The sequence below is a fragment of the Sceloporus undulatus genome, chromosome 2 (genome assembly GCF_019175285.1).
Source record: "Sceloporus undulatus isolate JIND9_A2432 ecotype Alabama chromosome 2, SceUnd_v1.1, whole genome shotgun sequence".
NCBI classification, from domain to species: domain Eukaryota; kingdom Metazoa; phylum Chordata; class Lepidosauria; order Squamata; family Phrynosomatidae; genus Sceloporus; species Sceloporus undulatus.
In genome coordinates this window covers 312,485,473-312,508,579 of record NC_056523.1, presented here as the reverse complement: position 1 = coordinate 312,508,579, position 23,107 = coordinate 312,485,473, and the positions used below count along the sequence as shown (strand labels likewise).

At 40.3% G+C, this 23,107-nt stretch overlaps 1 protein-coding gene across 3 annotated transcripts in view; it reads right to left on the bottom strand.

Moving 5' to 3' along the window:
* Positions 1–432: 432 nt before the first annotated feature.
* CCBE1 (collagen and calcium binding EGF domains 1) overlaps positions 433–23,107 on the bottom strand; it is a 193,148-nt gene continuing 170,473 nt past the window's right edge. The window contains exons 5-11 of one of the 3 annotated variants that reach the window (XM_042453923.1): positions 22,118–22,246; positions 15,980–16,083; positions 11,359–11,479; positions 9,291–9,430; positions 9,167–9,202; positions 8,530–8,565; positions 433–7,070 (exon numbers count right to left, since the gene is read on the bottom strand). In XM_042453923.1, the coding sequence (XP_042309857.1) occupies positions 6,837–7,070; positions 8,530–8,565; positions 9,167–9,202; positions 9,291–9,430; positions 11,359–11,479; positions 15,980–16,083; positions 22,118–22,246 (800 nt within the window). In that variant the 3' untranslated portion in view covers positions 433–6,836. Of the gene's footprint in view, positions 7,071–8,529; positions 8,566–9,166; positions 9,203–9,290; positions 9,431–11,358; positions 11,480–15,979; positions 16,087–22,108; positions 22,247–23,107 lie in introns of all 3 variants that reach the window. The other 2 variants (XM_042453921.1, XM_042453922.1) reach the window with 2 other exon arrangements.

Here is a 23,107-nt window from a genome sequence, read left to right as displayed (position 1 = left end):
TCTCCTGGGTTCATCGGCTAGAATCATAATGCACATTTAAGTGTGGAATGTGTGTGTGTATGTCTCTTTTTAGATGGAGAGCAAAGCGGTGTTCTGTCACCCTTTGGTTAATGTTAAAAACCTCTTCCCTCCCAGCAGTTTTCTAGGCCCAAGATGACTTGTTGGTGCTTCTGCTCCTGCTTAGTGGTGGGGAGGGGGAAAAGCAAGAAGGCAGTTCAACTGATTTAGGTCCAAGGGGAAAGGGATAGAAAGATTTGCTCTTGAGATAAACATCCAGATGTGTGTTTCTTCCATGGCTGAGCAGGGATTAGAAACCTGGTCCTAAAGACTCCTAGTCCAACACTCAAACCATTACACCACATTGGTTCATCCTTCTTTATAGAGCTCATAATAAAAAGAAAGTAGAAAGATAAAGACAGATGAATACCACCATTACGAAAAAATAGCTTTCTTTAATTGCAAATACATAAATCACAGCTTTATACACTCTAATACTTCATATTTTATTATAAATAATTGTGTGCTGCATAACTTTATAAATGTGCACAAAAGAACAAAGCAGTGTATCTTTTACAGAAATAGGGAAAGGAATGATAGTGTAGGACCCATCATTAGTATGCAGTTGTTTCTGTTTATTTACTTGTGAAATAAGACCTCCAAGAGAGACTGGGCACAAATCTAATGGTAATTAGTCTACTCTTGCCTCCTATCTATTCATTACTATGGGACAGGCCTAGGAGAAATTCCAGGTTAATTGTTTGCATGATTACAAATGATTTCAGACGGGGCAGGCATTAAGATCTCCATGGAACCTTTTAAGATGATAGGGCATTATGTTATCCTTTTTGTTTGTTTATTGGCTTAAGCTAAATGGCACAAACATTTCCTCTCTCTGGAAATCACTGAGTACTACATAAACATGCACAAATGCTACATGTACACATTAAACCTGTAATTTTGCATTCTTTGATTTCAAGGAAAGTCCTGTGAAAAGGAGTGAAACTTACTTCTAAGGAAACATACCTAGGAGAAGGTGTTCATGCTTTCTAACCTGAGAAGTTTCACTGAAATCAACAATATTGCCTTTCCTGATCATCTTTAGAAAACAATATCAAGGAGAGACATGTATTGTTACTCCAACCAGGCTGGAAATGGTCAGTGCCATCTGAAGGCTTCAGTGTCCTTGAGGTGGTGAATCCACGCCAAGCTCTAGTTTCAGTTTTAAAGGAGCTGTCCAAGGTGTTGAACCCTAGCCCCAGAATATCTCCAGCAGGTTAGACAACTTCCTTCAGGTTCACACTAAAACCCAGAGCAGATTCACCACTACACTGGTATCAGAGTCACCAGCTGTCACAAGAGTCGGCGGGATCCTTCTCTTTCTTTTCTTATGATTTTTTGAAATATTCCCTCCCATTAAATCTGGGGGGATGGGAAAAAACTCCAGCAGCTAGATCATGTTGGGGATTTTTGTCCCCTGCTCCCATGATTTCTCATGTTTTGTCCCCGATACACACTCCTTTGAGTTATACTGTCAGTAATACACTGCAGTGGTACATCAACATCCACAGTGGTTTCTGTGGCTGTAACCCAAAGCTCTTTCCATGATATAAGTTATGCTCCACCAACAGACCATCTCTCTATTGATAGGGAAGCACTTCCATTGTATCTCCAATCCCTTACCCAATATTTGGATGGATTTCAGATTGTGGCCTGAGATAACATCACATCAAGGCTGAGGAACCTCTATCAGTCTGAAGATCAACCTCCAGAGAAGTTTTAAAGGGCCACATTGCAGTGGCAGCTGGGGTCAAAGGCACAAAAATGGGACCCCAAATATCAGTATGTTTTAGTTCAAAAATCATACTGTCAGTAATTAAACTTTAGGTAAGTTTCTTTGACTAGCTCAGGGGAAAACCCCTGCATGAAACTGCAAAATAAGATGTTATAGAGAGGAGGTTGTGGCCATCTGGGAAAGGAGAGAGGGTTTGGCCATAGGAGGGCCACATTTGGATTCAGGGATAAGTTTCCCCATCCCTGCATGATATAGTATCTTTGCGACTATGCTTTTTCAAAACCATATTCCAGTAAACCTGTATTTTATTTCAGGACACATTTCATTACCACTTTTAGCAATCTAAATACACCACTCAACACATACAAATCTCATGACATTAGGTGTTGTAAATGTGTCTCCAATAAAGTAATAATGAACATGATCCAGTTCAATCTGACTGGACTCAATGCAGCTTAAATGTCCTGCATTTTTACTGGATCCTATCCACAAGGTTTCATCCAACTATGCTCTATTGTTCTTGTATTGTTTAACCCTCTGCCTCATAAAGCTCCAAGGGCCAATCCAGTTGATCCTTTGCACAGGTTCATATGCACATAAAGGATGTCGAGTGGGGAATGGAAACAGAAAGTTACTCCATGTGAACCAATGACTATACACAGGACACACAAGCTGGCCTTCAATAGTGACATACATAAGCATACAATCACCTTATTTCTCCATCTTTTTTTGGCTGTTGCTGAGTTGCATTATTTTGTATCCTCTGCAATGAACAAAGCCCTCCCATTTATGGTCTTGCTGTGATAGTTCCTCTGAATGCTCATTTTGTGGCTGGTGGAGGGTTGGAGGATTGGATAAATGATTGACCATGTCCCATACCAATGGCATCATAAGCTGAGACCCCAGCAGATCTGAGTAGAAGGTGTCATCAGTTTGCATCTAGCTATGGGGCATAGCCAGATACTTGTTCAATCCCCCCTCTCCCACTCCTTCCACCAGCCATGGGACAGCCATTTAGGGGACCTATTGCATCAAAACTATGAGTCTTGGGGGTGGGGAGTTGTAGTGGAGTTCTGTCTGCAGAACTCTTACAATATGCAGGATAATGTGGGATCTCAGACTTTGTGTGAAGAGTGCAGGGTGACTGGCCTGGCCTCATCTATTTTTATTTATTTATTTCATTTGTATGCTGCTTTTCTCCCAGAAGGGACCCATCTTGTACAATGGAAACAAAGTAGTGGGTCAGCTGATTAATGCTAGTGAGGTTTTCGTAAAGCATTACAAATGATCTGAAATCCAATGGGCATTGCAGTCCTCAAGCCAGTACTTGCATATAAATGATTTTCCCCCTTCCTTATTATGGACCAGCCATAATCTCTTCTCCTGTGGACATGGACGAAACTGGAGTGGATGAAACTGGAGTTGTATACAAGTTATAGCTGGCTTTGAAAACTTGAAAGAGAATTTGGAAGGAGTGCTGGCATACAAGACTATCTGTATTTTACCAGAGATAACATGAGTAAGAAATAGGATTGCAGTGGATTTTATCAGAAATGTTAGGTGACTAATGGTTTAAATTCAGAATAACATGAAGAATAGTCCATATGCTCCATTCCCCAGTCACCAAAAAAGAAGGGAGAGAAAAAGCCTGAAGGAAAACAAATATTGTGGTCCATGGAATTTTTCCAAAGCTTTCTGTAAGTAATTCATTTAGGCCTCTGGCAAAATCTATTCCCCCCACCCCACCCCAGCAGCTACAAGAAAGAAATGGAGTGCAAAAGGGGACAGCAGAGAACAAAATAATTATTTTGTCTCCTTTTGAATGTGGCTTCAACCAGCACTGCATGCTCCCAAAAGATTACCCACAAAGCCAGTGATACTTGCTACCCTTTTTGCTACCTCTCTGAAGGAATCTGCTTGGCTCCATCTGCCAATCCTTATAGCAAAGTTGTTGTGTGCCTTCAAGTTGTTTCCAACTTATAGTGACCCTGAATCAAGTCTATCACAAAGATTTTTTTCAGGGTGGTGGTGGTAAGATTTGTTCAAAGGGGGGTTGCCTTTGGCTTCCTCTGAGTCTGAGAGAATGTGATTTGCCCAAAGTCATCCAGTGGGTTTCCATGGCCAAGTGGGTCTCCTGAGCTGTAGTCCAATGTTCAAGCCACTTCACCACTCTAGTTTTCATGACCAAGAAGTCAATAATTATAAAGTTCACTACTCTGGTTTCATAACCAAGTAGCCAATAATCATAAAGTTGGAGGGAACTTCAGTTATCTAATCTATTATTTTGCTAATTCAGGAAGTCCACTGTTACAGCATCCCGATAGGTGTAAAAGAAAAAAATATTGTAAAGAACACAAATATTCACTGCTTTCTCCTCCAAAATAAATTAAAGTTTGTCAATGTTTGTGTTAAAAACATATTGACACAATCACCATGCTATAGAAAGGACCAATTCTCTTTAAACCTATATGCTATATCCTAGGACAGCCAGCATGGCATAGTGATTTGAGTCACTGACTACAACTCTGGAAACCAGGGTTCAGTTCCCTGCTCAGCCATGAAACCTTTTGGGTGACCATGGGCAAATCACATGCTCTCAGCCTCAGGGGAAGGCAATGGCAAACCTCTTCTGAACTTACCTTGCTAGCTAAAAATATATTTTTCTTTTTTAAAAAAGGAATCTTAATTTCATTGTTTTACTGAGAAACAGATAAGGTCACATTTGTGACCACTTTTTTAAAAAAAATAATGCAGCTATACTTAGAAATGTCAATAGTCACATACAGTCACCTTTTAAAATTCTTTGTGAAGAAAACCCACTGCAAATCCAAACATAAAATCTATTGCAAATCCATATTTAGATCTCCCTTTGTGGTCCAATTCTTATTTGGATATACACAGGTTGCCCTATGTTTACTTCCAGTAAATATCTTTGGATATTTATTGGAAGGGAAAAAGGGTAGAAAATAAAAAAGAGGGAAACCTTTGAACAATAAAATACATATATAACATTTTACATTATCAGTGCATTTTAAAAATATTCTACAACTCTTGTGGACAGTGTAGTCTACAAGCCATTCAAGCCATGATACTTGTATTAAAGCCAGTTTATAGTTCCATGAACCATAGAAATTTACAAAGATGTGGTTGGAACATACAGTTGACCCTCCATGTTTGTGGCTTAGATTAATAGGTTCTCTTTAGAAATCTCTTGGTCCTCCAGCAAAACTCTGCCAGAAACTGACCATAGTGTTACACTGGAGGACCTAGAGATTCCTAGAGAAAACACTTCTCAAACATTTGTAGGTTCTCCAGCACAACTCTATGGTCAACATCTGCTTGATGTTGACCACAGAGTTGTGCTGGAGTACCTAGGTTCCTAGGGAGACATTCTTTCAAGTAAACATAATAGTGATATTTTTTTATTTTTGGTTTTTCCACTTTCATGGGGGTCCTGCATGAACCCCAACAAATGCGGAGGACCAACTCTATTTACTTATTTCACAACACTTGCTGTTTAAGATATGAGATATCCTCATCTGTGCCAATGTTAGACCATTGTATGCAGAGCCAGCCCTATGTTAAGCAAAATGAGGCAGTTGTCTTGGATAGCAGATTTTGAGTGACGTTGGTATTTTTTTACTATCAGGGATGCTTGTTAGATTTTTCTGACAAAATAATTTGGTTTATTTTAGTATTATGCACGTTAACATGGGTGAATGAATGGGAGGATCACCATTTATTTCAAATTATTAAATATTGCAGCTGCTCACTTTTTACAACAGAAAGGAAAATGAAATGTAATCTAGAATAATGGAGGAATATTGAGACATCTTTAATCTTTGGCATCCCTGGAAGCCAAGATGACTAAACTGAGGCTGTCATACTTCGGCCACATCATAGACTCATTAGAAAAGACAATAATGCTAGGAAAGATGGAGGGCAGTGGGAAGAGACGAAGGTTGCATACCAGATGAATAGACTCAATCAAGTAGGCTGCGGCCCTGAGCCAGCAGGACCTGAGCAGAGCGGCTGAGTACGGGGTGTCTTGGAGATGTCTCATTCACAGGGCTGCCATGTGTCAATGCTGAATGCAGTTAATGACAACATTAAGAAATCTTGGTTAATAAGAAGAGTAGACCTGAAATTCTGTTGGGTGACTATGCTTACATAACTCTGAGTTATACCAGCAGTTGTACTTTTTTTCACACTTGCATGAAAATATAACCCATACTGCCTTACACAAGCAGTTCCCCTTTTGCCAACAGTGCAATGGGCTGGCTAGAGACAGTCTGGTTCATAGCACAGCTCTGCCATCCCACTACCTCAAATAGCTACTGGAATGTCACCTGGAATGTCACAGGTATGTACCGTGATGCCCCACAATGCTGAACACAATCTTGGCCAGTGTCAACACTGTAGAAAGGACAGGACAGGAGGAAGGCTGTGTGAGCAACACTGGCTAAGTCTTTTCTTTCAATGCAGATGTTGTCAAGAGCAAGCTGCAATGGCCACAACCACACAAAAACTAACACCATGCTTCAGGACTAATGTCTCTTGCTTTTGAGAGCTGGGTGATACTGGTAGACTGTAGGATTTCAGAGTGCAGCTAGGAGATCAAATATTTGAACATTCTCCAGTTTAAAAGATAGAAGCAACCAAATATCTCCCAATACACAAAATCTAGCATACCAGTAGAAGGTCCAGTGTAGGACACTTCTTTCTGGCAGACTAGTTTTTTACATACAAGTGGATCATTCATCTGTGCACTTCCCCACTGGAACTCAGAACTGGTACATTCCAGCAACAAATCACTTCATATGAGAACTGCCAGATTGTCATGTTATTTCACTTTCAATTTGGTCTTGCCTGTGTGTAATACTTGAGGAAGGGAATGTGGTAATCCCATTGAAATATGCATACCATCCTGTTTCCTGTTTATTTCCACAGGGATAAACTGGGATATATGCAAGTATGCTGTCTTAAATGGCTTGTCGATCACTGTCCTCATTTTAAAAACTTCTTTCAAAGCTGCAAGCTCTTTTTAATGATTGCTTTCCCTGGGTATTCTGGAGTCTTTTGATGTAGTCCTTTGTTTGTAGTCCTCTCCAGAACCCAGATCCACCACGTCCTGATAGTTCATGAATTCCTGAGGTAATGGAAACTCTTCTGCTGATGAATGAGTCCTGTGCCCAAATACTCTCTCTTGCAGCTCTGCGATGTCATTCCTGATGTCTGCCATCATCAGTAACAGGAAATCAAAAGAACCTGGGGGCCCCTAGAACATTGCAAGGGTGACAAGTAAATGACTGACTCTTGATATTCTTGTGCCTGTTATTATCAGTGTACTCATTTTTAGCAGGTGATCACAGATCATTAAACTGAAAACTCTGAAATAAGATATGCTGCTTCCAGTCTGCTCTAGAATGCAGCACATTTATGAACTCAGTGTGATCAAAATTGACATTTACTTAGGTCAATATCTTGAACATTTTCATGTAAGTTCAGGACCAATCAGAAAGAAGCAGTTTTCCCTCAAACAACTACTAAATTGGGACCATTTTGAATGGAAGTTGGTATGCAACAAGTTTTATGAACACTAGGTGCTACCACTCAAATTTTTATTGCCTTTGAATCATAAACAAAATCATCATCAACTTGGACAATGCCAAACATTTTTGCACGTTTGGGATTAATCAGAAAACTTCCCCCACCCCTGAAAACTGCTGATTTTGGTAAATTTTGCATGGGATTTGTAAAACAAATTTTAAGGATTTTTGTGGTTAAATTTTTATTTCATTCATATAATCACTGACATTACCAACAACAATCCAGACAATGCTAAGCAAATTTCTTAGTAGTGGTATATTTAATATAGACGCAGGGAACACTAACATGTGAAGCCATCCTTCATTTTGTGCCATCTTAATGTCTGTGAAGGGTGAGCCACAAAATAACTAATCTGTTTCAGATTAACATACTTTGATTTGCAGGGTTTCCTAGATACAAAAGTAACCCTTGTGCTGATTAAATAGGATTGTAAGGTGCCCATATCAACTATGCAGTTCAAAATTATAGAACGTATGAATCGCTCTACATGCTGATAGCCACATGCTAGAATTAGGTATTTTACTCTTATCCAGCATACACAAATACAGAGATAGCTTGCACCCTACTTGAAAGTGAAGCACCTTATAGTCCAAATGCAGATAGACAAAACTGACATGGTAAGGTGCCTCTATCTCTGTTTTGTATAACATCACACTATTTTTCACTGTATCGGTTATTTGGCAGTGAAATTTTTGGTGACCTCATTGAGACAGAAGAAATTCATGAACTAGATGGTATAGTGAACACATCTCCTGGTGAAAAAGGCACTGCATATCTCCCTTCCTCTTCAGCAATGTCCATTTAATTTATTAATATCCTAAAGTTGTGGGACTCTATGTCTCTACACAGTCACCATTACCCCTACCTGAGAATGATGTGGAATATAGATTGGAAACATAAATGCTCTCAGGACAAGAGAAAATTCTATTAGACACCCTAGTGGGTGAGGCACCTACATATGCAATTTTTGGTTTGACCTCAAATGTATAGGAATAAGTCCATGCTTGATTCCATTATGTCTTGATAACACAATTATTCAGACATGCCACATAAGATATTTAGTTATAATAGATATTGCTCCATTCTTACTTAATAAAATGTAAGTTGGAATTAGATATGGTACTTACAGGTGGTCCTTTTTCTCCTGGTGCACCTCTCTCACCCTATAATAAACAACATTCTGCTTAATATGCATTGATGAAAACCATATTATAATATGTAGATCAATTCTATGTTAAAACTTTGTTTCCATGGAGATTTATATCAAAACTCCCTTCAGTTGTGTTAGAACCTAATTTCATTTTAACACCTCTGATTCACTTACTGTACAACTAGAAGAGGGACATTATAAGATCCCTAATATGGAATATATTAAAAACTTGTCCTAAATTATGAACAGAGCTTTACAGTAATAAGATGAGTTGTGGCTCTATTCCATGTCAATTCTGGCCACAAATCTGAGAACTCAGGGATTTCAGGTAGAAATTTGGTCTAAACTCTGATTAAAGTAATGAACTACAGGGAAATCGCAATGAAGCCTCTTAATAGCTGTTGGACAAGTTGAGTCATGCAGTGTGACTGTCTCATATAAAATCTTCCATGCCAGGCTTCCTCATGCAGACCCTAACAATAAGGAGGCTCTGCTCCTTTTGATATACTTCACTCCTGCCTTTCTTCGCATTTCACTTCTTCTCATTCTCAATTTAACAAAAACAGGAAGCAAAATGTTATAAGAAACAGAAGGATGTTCTGTAATGTGCTCACCTTTGCTCCATCTCTTCCTGGTGCCCCTGGAGGACCCTGCAAGACAAAACCACCATCCTCAAGAACAAGTAATGGTATCATCAGCAGATGATGTGCATATATAATATTGAGGCAGAATACTAACCACTGGGCCCCGTCTGCCCTGTTTAATATGGGACAAGTCTGGAGATGGCCCCATTGGCCCCATCGCTCCTCTAGGACCCGGCAGGCCTGGAGGGCCAGGAGATCCAGGAAATCCAGGACTCCCTTTTGGACCTACAGCACCTGCAATCAAAATAGAATGGTGGAGATTGACAGTGGGTTCAGATGTTTGGGCATGAAAGGTACTTAGGGTTGCTGAGTAAGGTTGACATAAGGCAGAGATAGGAACAGTGCAGACCATTTGTGTGGTCCCTGGAGTCCCATCACATTTTAGGAAGGAAAAATGAACATCTGTGTTCCAGAAACCTTTGAAAGGATGCAATGTTCAATTAAACAAGAATTGCCCCTTCCTCTTGATTATCTAAACCACTTTTCCTGAAATCAGAAGGGGATTTCCGGTGACTTTCATTTTTTTCAGAATACATAAATGTAGTCCATGGATGCCCGGGATGAGCTGGAAAATGGAGCAGGTGTGGCCCCCAGATTCTTTCTTGCTGCCTCTCCCTAGGCTAAGCTAACAGTTGAAAAAAGTGGGCACCACAATTCAAGGAGGATGTTGACAAGCTGGAATGTGTCCAGAGGATGGTGACCAAAATGATGAAAGGTCTGGAAATGCCCTATGAGGAGCAAATTGGGGAGCTAGGTATGTTTAGCCCGGAAAAGAGAAGGTTAAAATGGTGACACTCTTAGAAGAGTGTTTCCTGCTCCTCCAGAGATTAGGGTCCAAAACACACTGCAGAAATAATGCTTGCTCAGTGCTAGGGAATTTTGGGAACTGTAGCTTATTGTGGCCCCAGAGCTCTCTGACAGAGAAGGCTAAATGTCCCACAAACACTACAGTTTCCAGAATACCCTAGCACTGAGCCAGGGCAGTTAAAGTGGTCTCAAACTGGATTATTTCTGCAGTGTGTTTTGGACCTAAGACACAGAACAACGGACACAGTACTGTAAGTCAAAATGAAAGGCCAACTGAGCTGAGAAAACTCTTTACCCATGTTTAGGCACAGTAAGCCTATGTGGGCAAGGGAACTGTGTTGTTGTTGTTGTTGTTGCTGCTGCTGCTGCTGCTGCTACTGTTGTATTGAGCCTATGCCCATGGTTTCCAACAAAGAAAATAAATCATTGGATAAAAACTGCTTCCATGTGAATAGCTCTTCTGTTGCATTAATGAACACAGATCCAGTAGTAACAGGTGTAATGTTCAAAATGAGCACACCTTACACAATTCCACTATATTATCAACATTTGATTCAGATATCTGGTTGCAGTGGAGACTGACCAGTAATCATCTTTCCAAAGGATCCCATATCTTAGCCACAATAATATCAAACCAACAGTAAGACTGTACTGTCATTAGTACATTGGCAAAATAAATAAATAAAAAAAAATCATTAACTAAAGATATATTCATGTCCTTTGTTGCTGATATGTGCCTTTAAATCTTTTCTGATTTATGGTGATCCTAAGATGAACCTATCACTTTTTTATCTGGGGCTGAGAGTCTGTGACTTGCCCAAGGTCACTGAGTGGGTTTCCTTGGCTGAGTGGGGAACTGAACCCTAGTTTCCAGAGTTGTATTACCAATGCTCAAACCATTACACCATGCTGGCTTTCAGTCTAAATTACAAATAACACTGAATGGAATAACAATAATAATGCATACTGTATAAACCTTTGCATCTTCTTAATGAATGCACATAAAGAACACAAGCAATGATGTCTTTCAAGCAGAGTTTTTCAAGGAGAATTCCCAGTCCTTCAGCAACTAATTTGCAATTCCTGAGCCATAGGTTCACTGTGCTACCCAACAAACATATAATGTGGGTGGTTTTCAGTCAGCATGTGAGAAGAAATTAAGCTAACAGTACCTTGGACAGCTCACACACGGGAAAAACCAAATGGAGCAAACCAGGTCTATATTATGGAAGATGTGTATAATATAAGCTGCTTCTGATCTCAGCTCTTTGCAGAAATCATGGGACAGAAATATCTTAAATGAATATTTCATGACCTTTCGAATATAGGAATAGATTATTCCTTTGCTGCCTTACCTGGAGGACCCCGATCACCTGGTTGTCCAGGAGGGCCTGGTATATAGGCATTGGATGCCAGTACTTTTTCTCCTGTGATGGTTTTGCTAAGGTCAGCAGCATTGTTTGGTAACAAGGCAATCTGCAACAAATAAAGTGTCATCAATTGACAGCTTCTCGCCAAGTTCAGTGACATTTAGTTGAGCTGTTTTATTTGAGTGAGCCGAGCCAGTATAACATTTTTTCAGTAATTATTCTCACATTATGATTCAGCTACTAAATCCATAAATCTGTCTTCTGAAAGAGCCAAAGTGACATAATGGAAAACACACTAGATTTGGACTGGGAAACATGCGGAGGTTAGAATCCTGTTACTGTCTGCACATGCGTTAAGTTCTTCTATGAAAAGAGTTGGACATTTCCCCCCGATGTGTAACATCCACATTAAGCTCAATATTGTTGAAGCAGAATTGCGCATGTGGTGTTGTTATACATGTAGGTGAGCACTGTGGACAACCATGGCACACTGTACATGGACTTGTACTGTACATTGTGCATGGATGCACACTGTGCATGAACACACATGCACATCTGATTGTGTGTTCAGTTGTCAATATGTCATCTTCATTTGTACAATACTGTCAATCAACCAGGTAGAAAAATTAAAGAATTCCACATGTAGAGATACACAGTTTGTTTTTTGCCTTTGCCTTCCTCTGAGTCTGAGATAGAGTGTAATCTGACTGACTGCATCTTCCCAGGGTCTCTAGCATATGTCTAACCCAATTCTGTCACCACTGCCTCTTTAAATGGAGGGGACAGAGACTGAACCTGGGATCTTTTCCATTCAAAGTATGTGCTGTACCATTCAGCTATGGTGATCTTTTCCTTTCCAAGAGTTAGAATGCTTAAAGCATGAGAACATGGTCTCTCCCTGCTGAGTGTATATGGATGCAATAGTAGCTGAGTGTAGATGAATCACTTCTTTATCTTTAACATACATCACAGGCAACTTTAATCAAGGAATACATGGGAGGGATAACAGACGCCAACCGGCTGAATCAACCTAGCTCTGTAGCCCACACAATATGAAATAGCCCACCCATTCAGTCCAGTCAACCCATCTTCTGTATCCAGAAGCATCTGCCTTGCACGTTGAGTCTGGTGCTTTTGATGTTGAATGTTATCATCTTAGCCAGGCATTATTTCATAATTCCTTTTCCATTTCCCTTCCCTGATTCCAGCTTAGAACCACGGTGTGAAAATGATCTCACTCCAGTCTTTCCTCATGCATGAATCTTTCCCCTCAAGGGCAAAGGAATACTTTCAAAAGGAACAACAGCCATGCAGATGTGATCTGAACCTCACAGTTGCTTGCATTTCATGTTGTCCTCCCACAGAGGTTCTGTGCAGGAACTGTTGTTGAAATGGCTTAGAGGTGGATTGCTTGAATCCAGTCTAAGACTTAGTTCTAATTAAATACATACTTACATGTATTTAAGTAAGCACATGTGCAAAGAGAGCTTTTCCACACACAGGATTCCTTGCATGCCTAGATGGTCTGTTATTTATTTATTTATTTCGGCATAGGGCTTCTTCTGAATAGTTTGTGCAGAGGAATGAATAGGCTAGTGTTGTCATTTTAAAAATAAACAAAATATTACCTCCACAGAACCCTTTCCAGCACATCCATCACAGAATGCCTAAGTCTTAAGGCATGTTTTAGTGTTCACATTCAGTTCACATATGCTACTCTACAGGCTTACTGGCCTCTAAAGCCAGCCCAAGAGACCTGAAAGTGCAATCCAGAGAAGATGCTGAATACCCTACTATAGCTACATGCACTTCAGGAGGAGACTGGTAATGGTGTACATGTTGTTTGCCAGGGAACACTGGCAGGCATCTGTTCAGTAGTTACTAGAATGTAAGCTGGACTTAGGATCTTGTAACTCCCGAGGATTCATGTTTACTGTCATTCATGTCCGAACATGACCCCTCTAAAAACCTGACCTTTGAAGCACCCCAAGCTAAAGATTTGGGAGTCACTGCAGATCAGGGGGTGGGGAAATGATATCTGCAGTCCTCTCCCAGTTGTGGGGTACACTGAGACAAGCAGCTGCAGCAGGATCCTGAGAAGTCTCTCCACCTGCCTGTTCTTGATGTACCCCATGACCAGGAAAGTGCTCTCTCAACATCACCTCTCAACACCTTGATTTGCAATGCCTGAAAAACATTTTGGTTCAGACCTGCCAACCAACAGGTAGTTTTTGGGGATGGTATTGTCAGATGTAACTATGACAATGCAATTCCATTATCATAGTTCTGACAATGCAGGATCTCAGTCCTAGCCTGTCATTGCTAATTTTCCAACTAAGGGATTTCTAATAAGTTCCAAAGAATCATCAAGGGCCTCCAGAAACATCCCGCCATCAGGCTAGACCCAAGTCCAAGTGGTCCTTTGCTATATCACCTGATTTCCATTTACTGACACAGCTTCTCTTGTGCAACTGCCAGCCACCATTTTTTTCTTCTTAATGCCCAGACACAGGCGGGATACAAACCGCCATATAGTACGTCTTCTATACGTACTAGGGTTAGGAAGGGGCGGTGCTTCCGCACCCCCTAACCCTAGTACGTATAGAATACGTACAACATGGCGGCGCCCCTTCCACATGGGGGTCGCCATGTTTACGTACTGGACGCATAGCGTCCAGACGTGTCGCAGTGCCTATGACATCGCGAATGCGCCGCAAAAAGAAGCTCCGAAATGGAGCTTCTTTTTTGCTCCGTGTGGGAGTCGCGCGGTTTGGCTGCTGCGGCTCCCGCGCGGAGCAAATGGTGCCGCCGGGAGACCGCCGCAAAGTGGCGGTCTGTATCCTGCCAATGACTAGTAATGTGATTTGGGTGGGATAGGGTACAAATGATGGCTGCTTGTGGTAACTGCCATGTTTCCCCCAGAATTCCTGGATCAACATCTGGAGGAAACAAAACAGTGGCTGCCAGGAGGAGCTGCTAAAAAAGGAAAAGGAAAGTTTTGGCATGTGCACCTAATGTGGTACATTAAGTCTCCAAAAGTGACCCATGTGAGGTCCATGGGATGCTTTGTCTTTTTGTCCTCCATACTGGGAAGGCATCTCCAATCATTGATTCCGCAACAAAAGGAGAAATTATACTGCAGTTGGTAGTTTTACCCAAAATCCTGAGTGATTTTGCCTCCCTCCCTCAGTTTTAACTCTAGTTACATTTTTTTCTTCCCACAAGCTGAATCCTAAGGCTACAGTATGAAAATTCAAGCTGAAAATTCAACTTGGTCGTAGATTTTGCTGTTAGATTTATTATGATATTGACCTACATGAGTATCTCTTGCCTGAGGTGAACATCAAGACTCTTCTTCCAAAGATTCTTCTTCCAAAGAATAACATCAATATGATACTCTTGATCTAAATGGGGAAACCCTGCAAATGGATTCACACAACTCCTTCCCTTTGATCATCTAGCTACATATAGAACCACTGTACATTGCTGAATTTTCCCAACAGTCTCATGTGAGCAAATACTCCACACTTCACAAAGTTCAGTCTTCATATAATTTCCTCCATAGATGATTACACCTTTTAAAAAACAACAAAATGCTTTGTGCTGGGAGCAAGGTAACAACTGCAAAGGAAGTGAAGTATTTTGTTCATTCTTCTGTAAAAGGAGATTTGTTCCAAAAAAGAGTCTAGAAGTTAATCAAGGAAAGGTAGGCTTAAATCTAATTGTTAGTACCAGCTAGAGTGAAGCAGAAGGAGCTAGGTGAGTTATTTAAATCCCACTGTTTCAGCTGACCTGCTCTAGATGGAATGAACCATTGGATTTAGATCATAACAATTAGACACTCTCCTTTAAGGGCTTAGCCTCCCCAACCACAAGAAATGGTATGTGGGGAAAATATTAACAGCCCACCTTGATAATGTGGAGCCATGTGACATTGCTCCATAAGTACAGGTAGTAAAAATGTCTTTTGATGGTTCTTGCAAAAGCAACCACCCACTTTGAAGGGATAATTTGATTCTAGGCTTATAAATCAAATTACTATTAGTAAGAAAGCACCCTTAAGTGAACCTGCACTGTTATTCTTTAAGCCTCTAAGAAAAGTGGTTCTGTACTCTCACTAGTGAAATAATTTTGTTGCAAAGGTGATCTCTTAAGAAGCATTTCTGTAGGTATCTATGGCGGGATACAAACCGCCATATAGTACGCACCCCCCTAACCCTAGTACCTATAGAATACGTACAAGATGGCGGCGCCCCTTCCACATGGGGGCCGCCATGTTTACGTACTGGACGCATAGCGTCCAGACGTGTCGCGGCGCCTATGACGTCGCGAATATGCTAGCGGCGCCTCGCGACATCATAGAGGCGCCGCAAAAAGAAGCTCCGAAATGGAGCTTCTTTTTTGCTCCGCGCGGGAGCCGCACGGTTTGGCTGCTGCGGCTCCCGCGTGGAGCAAATGGTGCCGGCGGGAGACCGCCGCAAAGCGGAGGTCTGTATCCCGCCTATATTCCCTCTATATATGTATAAAATCACAGAATGTCTGATTTAAAGATTTACAAAACCCATAATTAAAAATTAAAAATTCCCAAACCAAACTGCTCTTCTACCTTTTGTTTCAATTGCAACACTGTTTGTTTTACTTGATAGAATTCTTTGCAAGAGGCACAGCACACCCCTGGTTTCACCACATTCTCTGTCTTCTCTGAGAACCCTGCTTAAAACAAAAGCAACAACAAGAGAGAGTAAATATTCCAATACAGTATAGTTTTAAAAAGTGGGATGCAAATAGAATATGGAAGTGAAACACCATAGAAAACTGTGCAGGGATCAGTCTTTAAGTTCTCCTTTGTAGACATTCCAAAAGAGGTAAAGATGCTCACAGCCTTTTTTTTTTTAACCTGTGAATCACCATGAAAGTCTAAGGCAAATGTAGTGAGGCCTGTTGCAAATAGTCTTAGTAGCAGCTGTTTCCAGTTAGTAGGTCTTAATGACTTTTGTAAAACTCTTTTTATATCATAGGAATGGGGAAAATGTTTACCTCTTTTATCTGAGACTTTACTGTATAGGAACTGTATGGAACTATCATGATTTATTACCTCTCTTCAAGGACCAACTTTCACACACCATAAATTATGCCAGTATCCCATGCAAGAAGACCTTTGCTTTGCACAATAGCCATCTTTATTATCATTGATTGTATCTTCTGTGCAATGGGACTCTTAAGAGTATAGTGCTAGGGCAAAGGGTTAGAGGCACAGTCATGAAAAAAGGAACTCTATACAAAGCCTGAACGCTTAGGGCTTTGTTATCGTCTACATGAAAAACCAATATATTGTCTCAAAGTAATATGTCACTCTGCTGCGATAGCTTCAGTTACCTTAGTTGAGTACTTCACTATATAGATGTCACAAAGCAACTGAAGTACCTATCATTGTGACAAGTTTGTAGTACCAGAGTCTCTGATAGAGAAGGCTGAATATCTCACAAAACTACAAATTGTCAATAGAAGGGATCCTCCCCCCCTCAATTGTGCTCTGGAGGGACACCAAACAGGAAGCAGGGATGCCTCCTCTATCCTATTCTTTTTGTCATGGCAATTGAGCCACTCGCAGAGGCAATTAGGCGTGACTATAGGATCAAAGGTTTTCAGATTAATCAAATGGTACATAAAATTAATTTGTATGCTGATGACATTTTATTCTTCTTGAACAACACAGAACCCTCTTTCTCAGTACTTGAGCAGACTTTGCAGAATTTTGACAGATATACAGGTTTTTGTATAAACTGTCAGAAGTCTTCATTGCTTTGTCTGAATTCCTCAAGAGATTTAAAAGTAGTGACAGGAGAAAACTAAGTTAAAGTTGACCCCATCTGGTTTTAAATATCAAGGGGTCTTAATAACAAATGACTTGTGCCAGATGGTGCCCCTTAATTATAAACCTCTTATAAAATGCTGAAGGAAAAACTATGGCAGTGGAAGTTTTTTCATCTTTCCATGCTGGGACACGTAGCATTATTTAAGATGGCTGCATTGCTAAAAATTCTGTTCTTTTTTCAGACATCCCTCTCCATCCTCCCAAGCAATATTTTGCTATGTAGCACTCAGAGATAAGCCAACTTATTTTTGAATGTAATACAAACAGGTTCTCCAGGAGTGTTAGGCATGACACCTCACAAAATGGCAGCCTAGGGTTACCAAAATTGAAATTTTATTTCAATGCCTTCCAGATCAATAATGTCACTCAATTTTTCCACCAAAGACAGACCTTCTTGGACTGCGTTGGAGATGGATCTGGCCTCTCTTGGAGAGTTCAGTGCATTTTTTTCACCTTCATTGGGGAGGGTAGTCTATAGAATTAACAATCCATATTTGTATCAAACTCTCACGGCCTGAAAAAAGTGGAGACATATTCTTGCTCCAAGCCCTTCATCAATACAACCACGTGTTTCACATCCCCTGTTTGCAGCCCAACAGGTGGGTTTGTTTCCATTGATGGTACAGCAGGGGTTTTTTAATGGTGGGAGACCTATTTGTACCCAGGTCTAGAGAGTTGCTGATCGCGGCCCTTTCTCCCTTCGAGCTCTCTTGGATACAACTGAATCAAATTGCACCTTCTTTAGCTCTGCTTGTTAGGAGGAAGGAACTTCCTTGCTTGCTTACCCTGTTTGAAGGCATGTGTATAAATGCATATGTCTGCTATAAAGGTAGAGTGCCAAAAAGATATAAATGGATGCTAGATTAGACTTTTTGGCTGTGGGCTGATATATAAAGTGTGATAGAAAATGGACTTAAATATGTAAATGACATATTCAGAGTGGGTTAAAATCTTGAGCACTCCCCATATAAATCCAATTCTATAGCCCTGAAAGAAACTACCCTTAAAGTTGTACATAGATGGTACCTCACACCACTACAACTTGCACGTATTACTAAGAACCCCACCTCAAGCTGTTGGAGAGGGTCTAGTGATAGAGGTACCTTTCTGCACATGTAGTATGATTGTCCAAAAGTATTTGCATTTTGGCTCTCTGTAGTTAATTTAGCTTCACAAATCACTGAACAAAAAATTGTCCCTTCTCCAGAACTTTTATTGCTTTCAGTGTTTACTAATAAAAACAAGACATTGTGTTATAAAAATATTATTGCATTTTTGTTGACACTGACCAGGACTGAGAGCACCAGGATTTGGAAAACTGGGAGGGTCAATATGACTGATTGGTGGTCTCAATTTGGGAATTGTGGCTCATGGAAAAGCTCACTGATCCATCTAGAAGGCTGCAGGGTTCTAATCCTCCTCTGCTTTTTGAAGAATGATGGTCTTCACTTATAGCTTATTTCAATGATGTTGGAGCAGAAGTGAGACTTCCTTTGCAACATGGTTCCTTTGGATGGACATGCTGACATGAAAGTGGTGTCTTTCTGCTCTGAGTCCATCCCTGTTTTTATGTAATGTTGCCCATTTACATCCCTTGTGACCTTGAATCTCTGTTGTTGGCTTTTAAATGCATGCGCTTTAGCTTATGACTTGAATAAATAAAAAAATAAACAAGCCTAAAACAAATAAACAAACAAACCCTACAAATTCCATAATCCCATAGCACTGAGAAATGGCAATGAAAGTGGTGTCAAACTGCATTAATTCTGCAGTGTAAATGCAGCCAAAGTGTGACTTATCCAAGGTTACCCAGTGGGTTTCCATGACTGAATGGGATTTGAACCCTGGTCTCTTATGAGTTTATTGCACGAAGGAGATCAGGAGTTTATTCCTGTGAATATCCCAGAAAAAATGCGTAATAATGCGAAACAATTTCACACACGATGCTGCACAAAACCTGCCTTTAAAGTGGTCACAAAGAGTAATCAATGCACATCTTTTTATTTTCCGGATTTCAGCGACAATGCATTTCCAATATCACTTTACTTGTGCAATTGCGTGTGACAATCATTTGCTCAATTACTCCCCATTTCTGCTTTATTTGTGGGATGCTTTAAATGCGCTTTAATCTCTCTTTAATGCCGAAATTAGCCCCATTGTGATAAACTCCTTAGAATCTTAATCCAGTAACCAAAGTTGAGGTGTGTGTTTTAGTTATGATTTTAGCTTTTGAATGCTTTTATTTAATTTTATACCTGTTTAATTAGATTATTTTAATAGCTTTTAAAGTTTTATTTTAAAGTTTTAAAATTGTTTTTATCTTGTGAGCTGCCTTGAGTCCCTTCAGGGAGAAAGGTGACATGAAAATGAAACAAATAAAGAATTAAATAAATATCACTACATCCTATTGTCTCTTGCTTACTTCTTTATTTATGTATTCATTTATATCTTGCTTAACTTCCAAAAAGCTGGAGGTGATTTACAGGTCTCACCTTGCCACTTTACCCTCTCATGAGGTCTGTCAGGTTTAGAAAGAGTGACCAATGCAAGGTCACTTACTGCTTATCATGACTCCATGGGATTTCAACTTGGATCTTCCAAATCCCAGGTCAATATTCTAACCATGGATTATAATGTGCCAATCAGTTTGATCTTGTCTCACTTAAATCTTGGTATAGCATCCAGATATAAATCTGTGATTCTTCTTCATGGAGGCTGGAAGTTGTTTAACTCAATAACTGCCTTGGTTTATCTTCAAGGGGCTTGCGTTTGAATATGGGAGGTATGTTATGCCATCTCTGCAATATGCAAGACAATCTTTCAAGTCACAGAGATCCTTCTCTACTTGGTACCTTTTAACACAGTCAAACCTGCAGATCTAATTCATTCTCCAAAAGCCAAGGGAGGCAGACAGCTTTCATTCCTTTGGCACTACAGAACAAATACACAGCGATTAATTTTCTCCATGCTGGCTACTGTGATTAGAGCTAGGGCAAAATACCAAGAGTTTTATTAGCATTTTATTAACTTTATCCATAAAAAGGAATTTATCAGGAGATCTGCCTCAATGACCTAAACACTGCAATATGAGGCAGCTATTCTTAGCAGTGGATCATATGGAAAGGATTTCTATGGTGCAGGTATTTGTATCTGCCAGACGATGGCACCCTAAAGTAGAAGCAGAAGGCCAGGAGGCCAGATAGAAAGTCCTATTTTATTTGGTGCAATGTGCTGGAAATCTAGAAAGAAAAGATACATAGGTTGTAATTTCAGATCAAAGGTGATTCCTGATGCTCATATGCATGATTGGATTCACATTTGTTGTTCTTGTTTGTCAAGTTGTTTCCAACTTATGGCAACCCTAAGTGGCTTTCTGGATCTGATAGTATGTGACTCACACAAAGTCACCCGGTGGGTTTCCATGGCTGAACAGGAATTGAACTTTGATCTCCAGAGTTGTAGTCCAATGCTCAAACCTCTCTACCATGCTGGCTCTTCTGGTTCACATACAAAAGTGCTATTATTCAGATTGTTCCAGTTTGGTTTGCTGGAAAAAGCAGGCAAAACTCTGTTGTGACCTGCACTTGCCATATTTGGAATCAACTCCCAAAATTTGATGGGGTATTGTTTAGGTTATACAACACAACTTTGTGATAGAATACTTTACCATTTCAACTTTAATGTGTTAGTTCAAATTCAGTAATGGGTTGACTGGAGCTCACCTATTGCTACCAGCAGCTTGTGATGTCAGTGTGGTGATAGTGGAGCACTCCATCCTATGGGCTGAGGTGCAGATCCTGACAGAAGTTACCCTTGCACTGCCTTGGAGCCATCTATGGATGATCTCTAAACCATATATAAATGATCCCTCCAGGTAAGAAGGCTGCTGATATAGGAAATTACTAGGAAAAGGGGCTGCACAAATACTTCAATTTCATGTGTTGATCACACAAGCAAAAAAAAAAAAAAAAGGTACTGAGGACAGTATTCACAGTGTAGAAAATCTCAGCATGATTTAAATGTTTAACAAGCTTCCAGCCCTTATGAAAGATGCTTTGAAATACATGTGGGATCTCAGTAAAGCAAAGGATTGGGCTTCTGTATTTCTCATAGCATCTCATCCTTCCCATGGCTAACAAAAAAGAAAGTAAATCACTCAGAGAAAGCAGATACAGAAGGAATAACAGTTTAGTAATGGAGCAACATGCTATTCATGTCAAAGACTGGGTCCCCAGTGTGTCCAGTTAACAGGGCTGGGACAGTGTCTGACAATCTGAGAGCTGCTCCCAGTCAAAACTGACGATATTGGGTTAGAAAGACCAAACAGTGATTTTGTGCAACCCAACTTGTGCACAGTGTGCATAATTACACAACTTGCACAAACCAACTATGGTCCATAATTTACACAGCTCACATGAATCCAACTTGCACAAATAAATTCTGGCTTTTAATTTAATTCTCCAGCTTTAAAGTAGATGAATGTGAAGAGAAATTGGAGGGGGAAAGTGAGCACTAGATTTGCAATGACAATAACTGGATAGAATGGGTCCAAATCCAACAAGAGAACTTTAAAATTTGAGATATACAAAAGTTATAGATATTTTTCATCTTCAGAGCTTTTCCATAGACTTGTTTATTTCAGCATTTGAGAAGCATGTTATTGCTGGTCAAAGGGCTACTACTGCATGATGAAACCTGAAAGCATTTGAAACCATTAGTCAAGATTAAAGATGCCTAGTTTTAATCAAAAAATCAGCCTTGTAGCCTGCTGGACTGGCTTGTAGAACTGGGGCCTTAGATTTCTGCTGTCTATAACTAATCACTTGGAGGCAATATATTTAAGAAACATTAGCCTAATACCTTTGTCACCTTTGGTGCATGTTTTCCCATCCTCTTCACGTATATAGCCTTCTTGGCACTCGCAACGATAGCTGCCAGGGGTATTGACACAGATGTGGGGGCAGAGTGAATCATTGCTTGTGGTGCACTCATCAATATCTGAAAAGAGATGAAAGTCACAGTGGGTGAAAGAGTGTGGAAGAAATGGAATGATTAGAAATAAAAATTTACCAGAGCTTAGAGACATTATATTCTTAGACTACAACTCCACACACACACACACATGGGGTTTCTGGGTGTTGTAGTCTGAAAAAGTTATTTTTCCACCTTCTGAATAAAGAGACTTTTCAAATTTGGACTAACTGCACAGCTGAGCTCAGAAGTAGTGAAAACTCCTTGCAAGCAAAAGATCTCATGTTCAGTCAATAGCATCTCCATTTAAAAGGGACCAGATAGCACATGATGAGAAAGGCCTGATATGCTGGAGAGCTGTGGCCACTCAAGAGTGGTAGATGTACAAAGGCATGTCTGCAAATGAAAAGAGGCCTCCTATGGCATAGTTCAGTGGCAGATAAGCAAACAGCCTGCTGACTTGGGGACCTGTCACACTATGCAGTTATTGTACTATGATTCCATTTTAACTGCCATGGTCCCATCTTTTGGAATCCTGGGATTGGCAGTTTAGGGACGGGTTGGAATCCTTAGCCTAAAGCTCTGTTTTTGTTATTTGCCATCAAGTTGACTTTGATTTATGGGGACTCTATAGTGGTTTGAGTGTCAGACTGCCACTCTGAAGACCATTCCCCATGGCCATGAAACCCACTGGGTGATCTTGGATGAACCACAGTCTCTCAGCCTCAGGGGAATGCAATGGCAAACTTCCTCTGAACAAAGAAAAACCCCATGATAGGTTTGCCTTAGGGTCGCCATAAGTTGGGAATGACTTGAAGGCAAGCATCAATAACAGCAACGAATGAGACTTCCAGGAGTGCCAGTCATCAACTGTCCTGCTCACGTCTT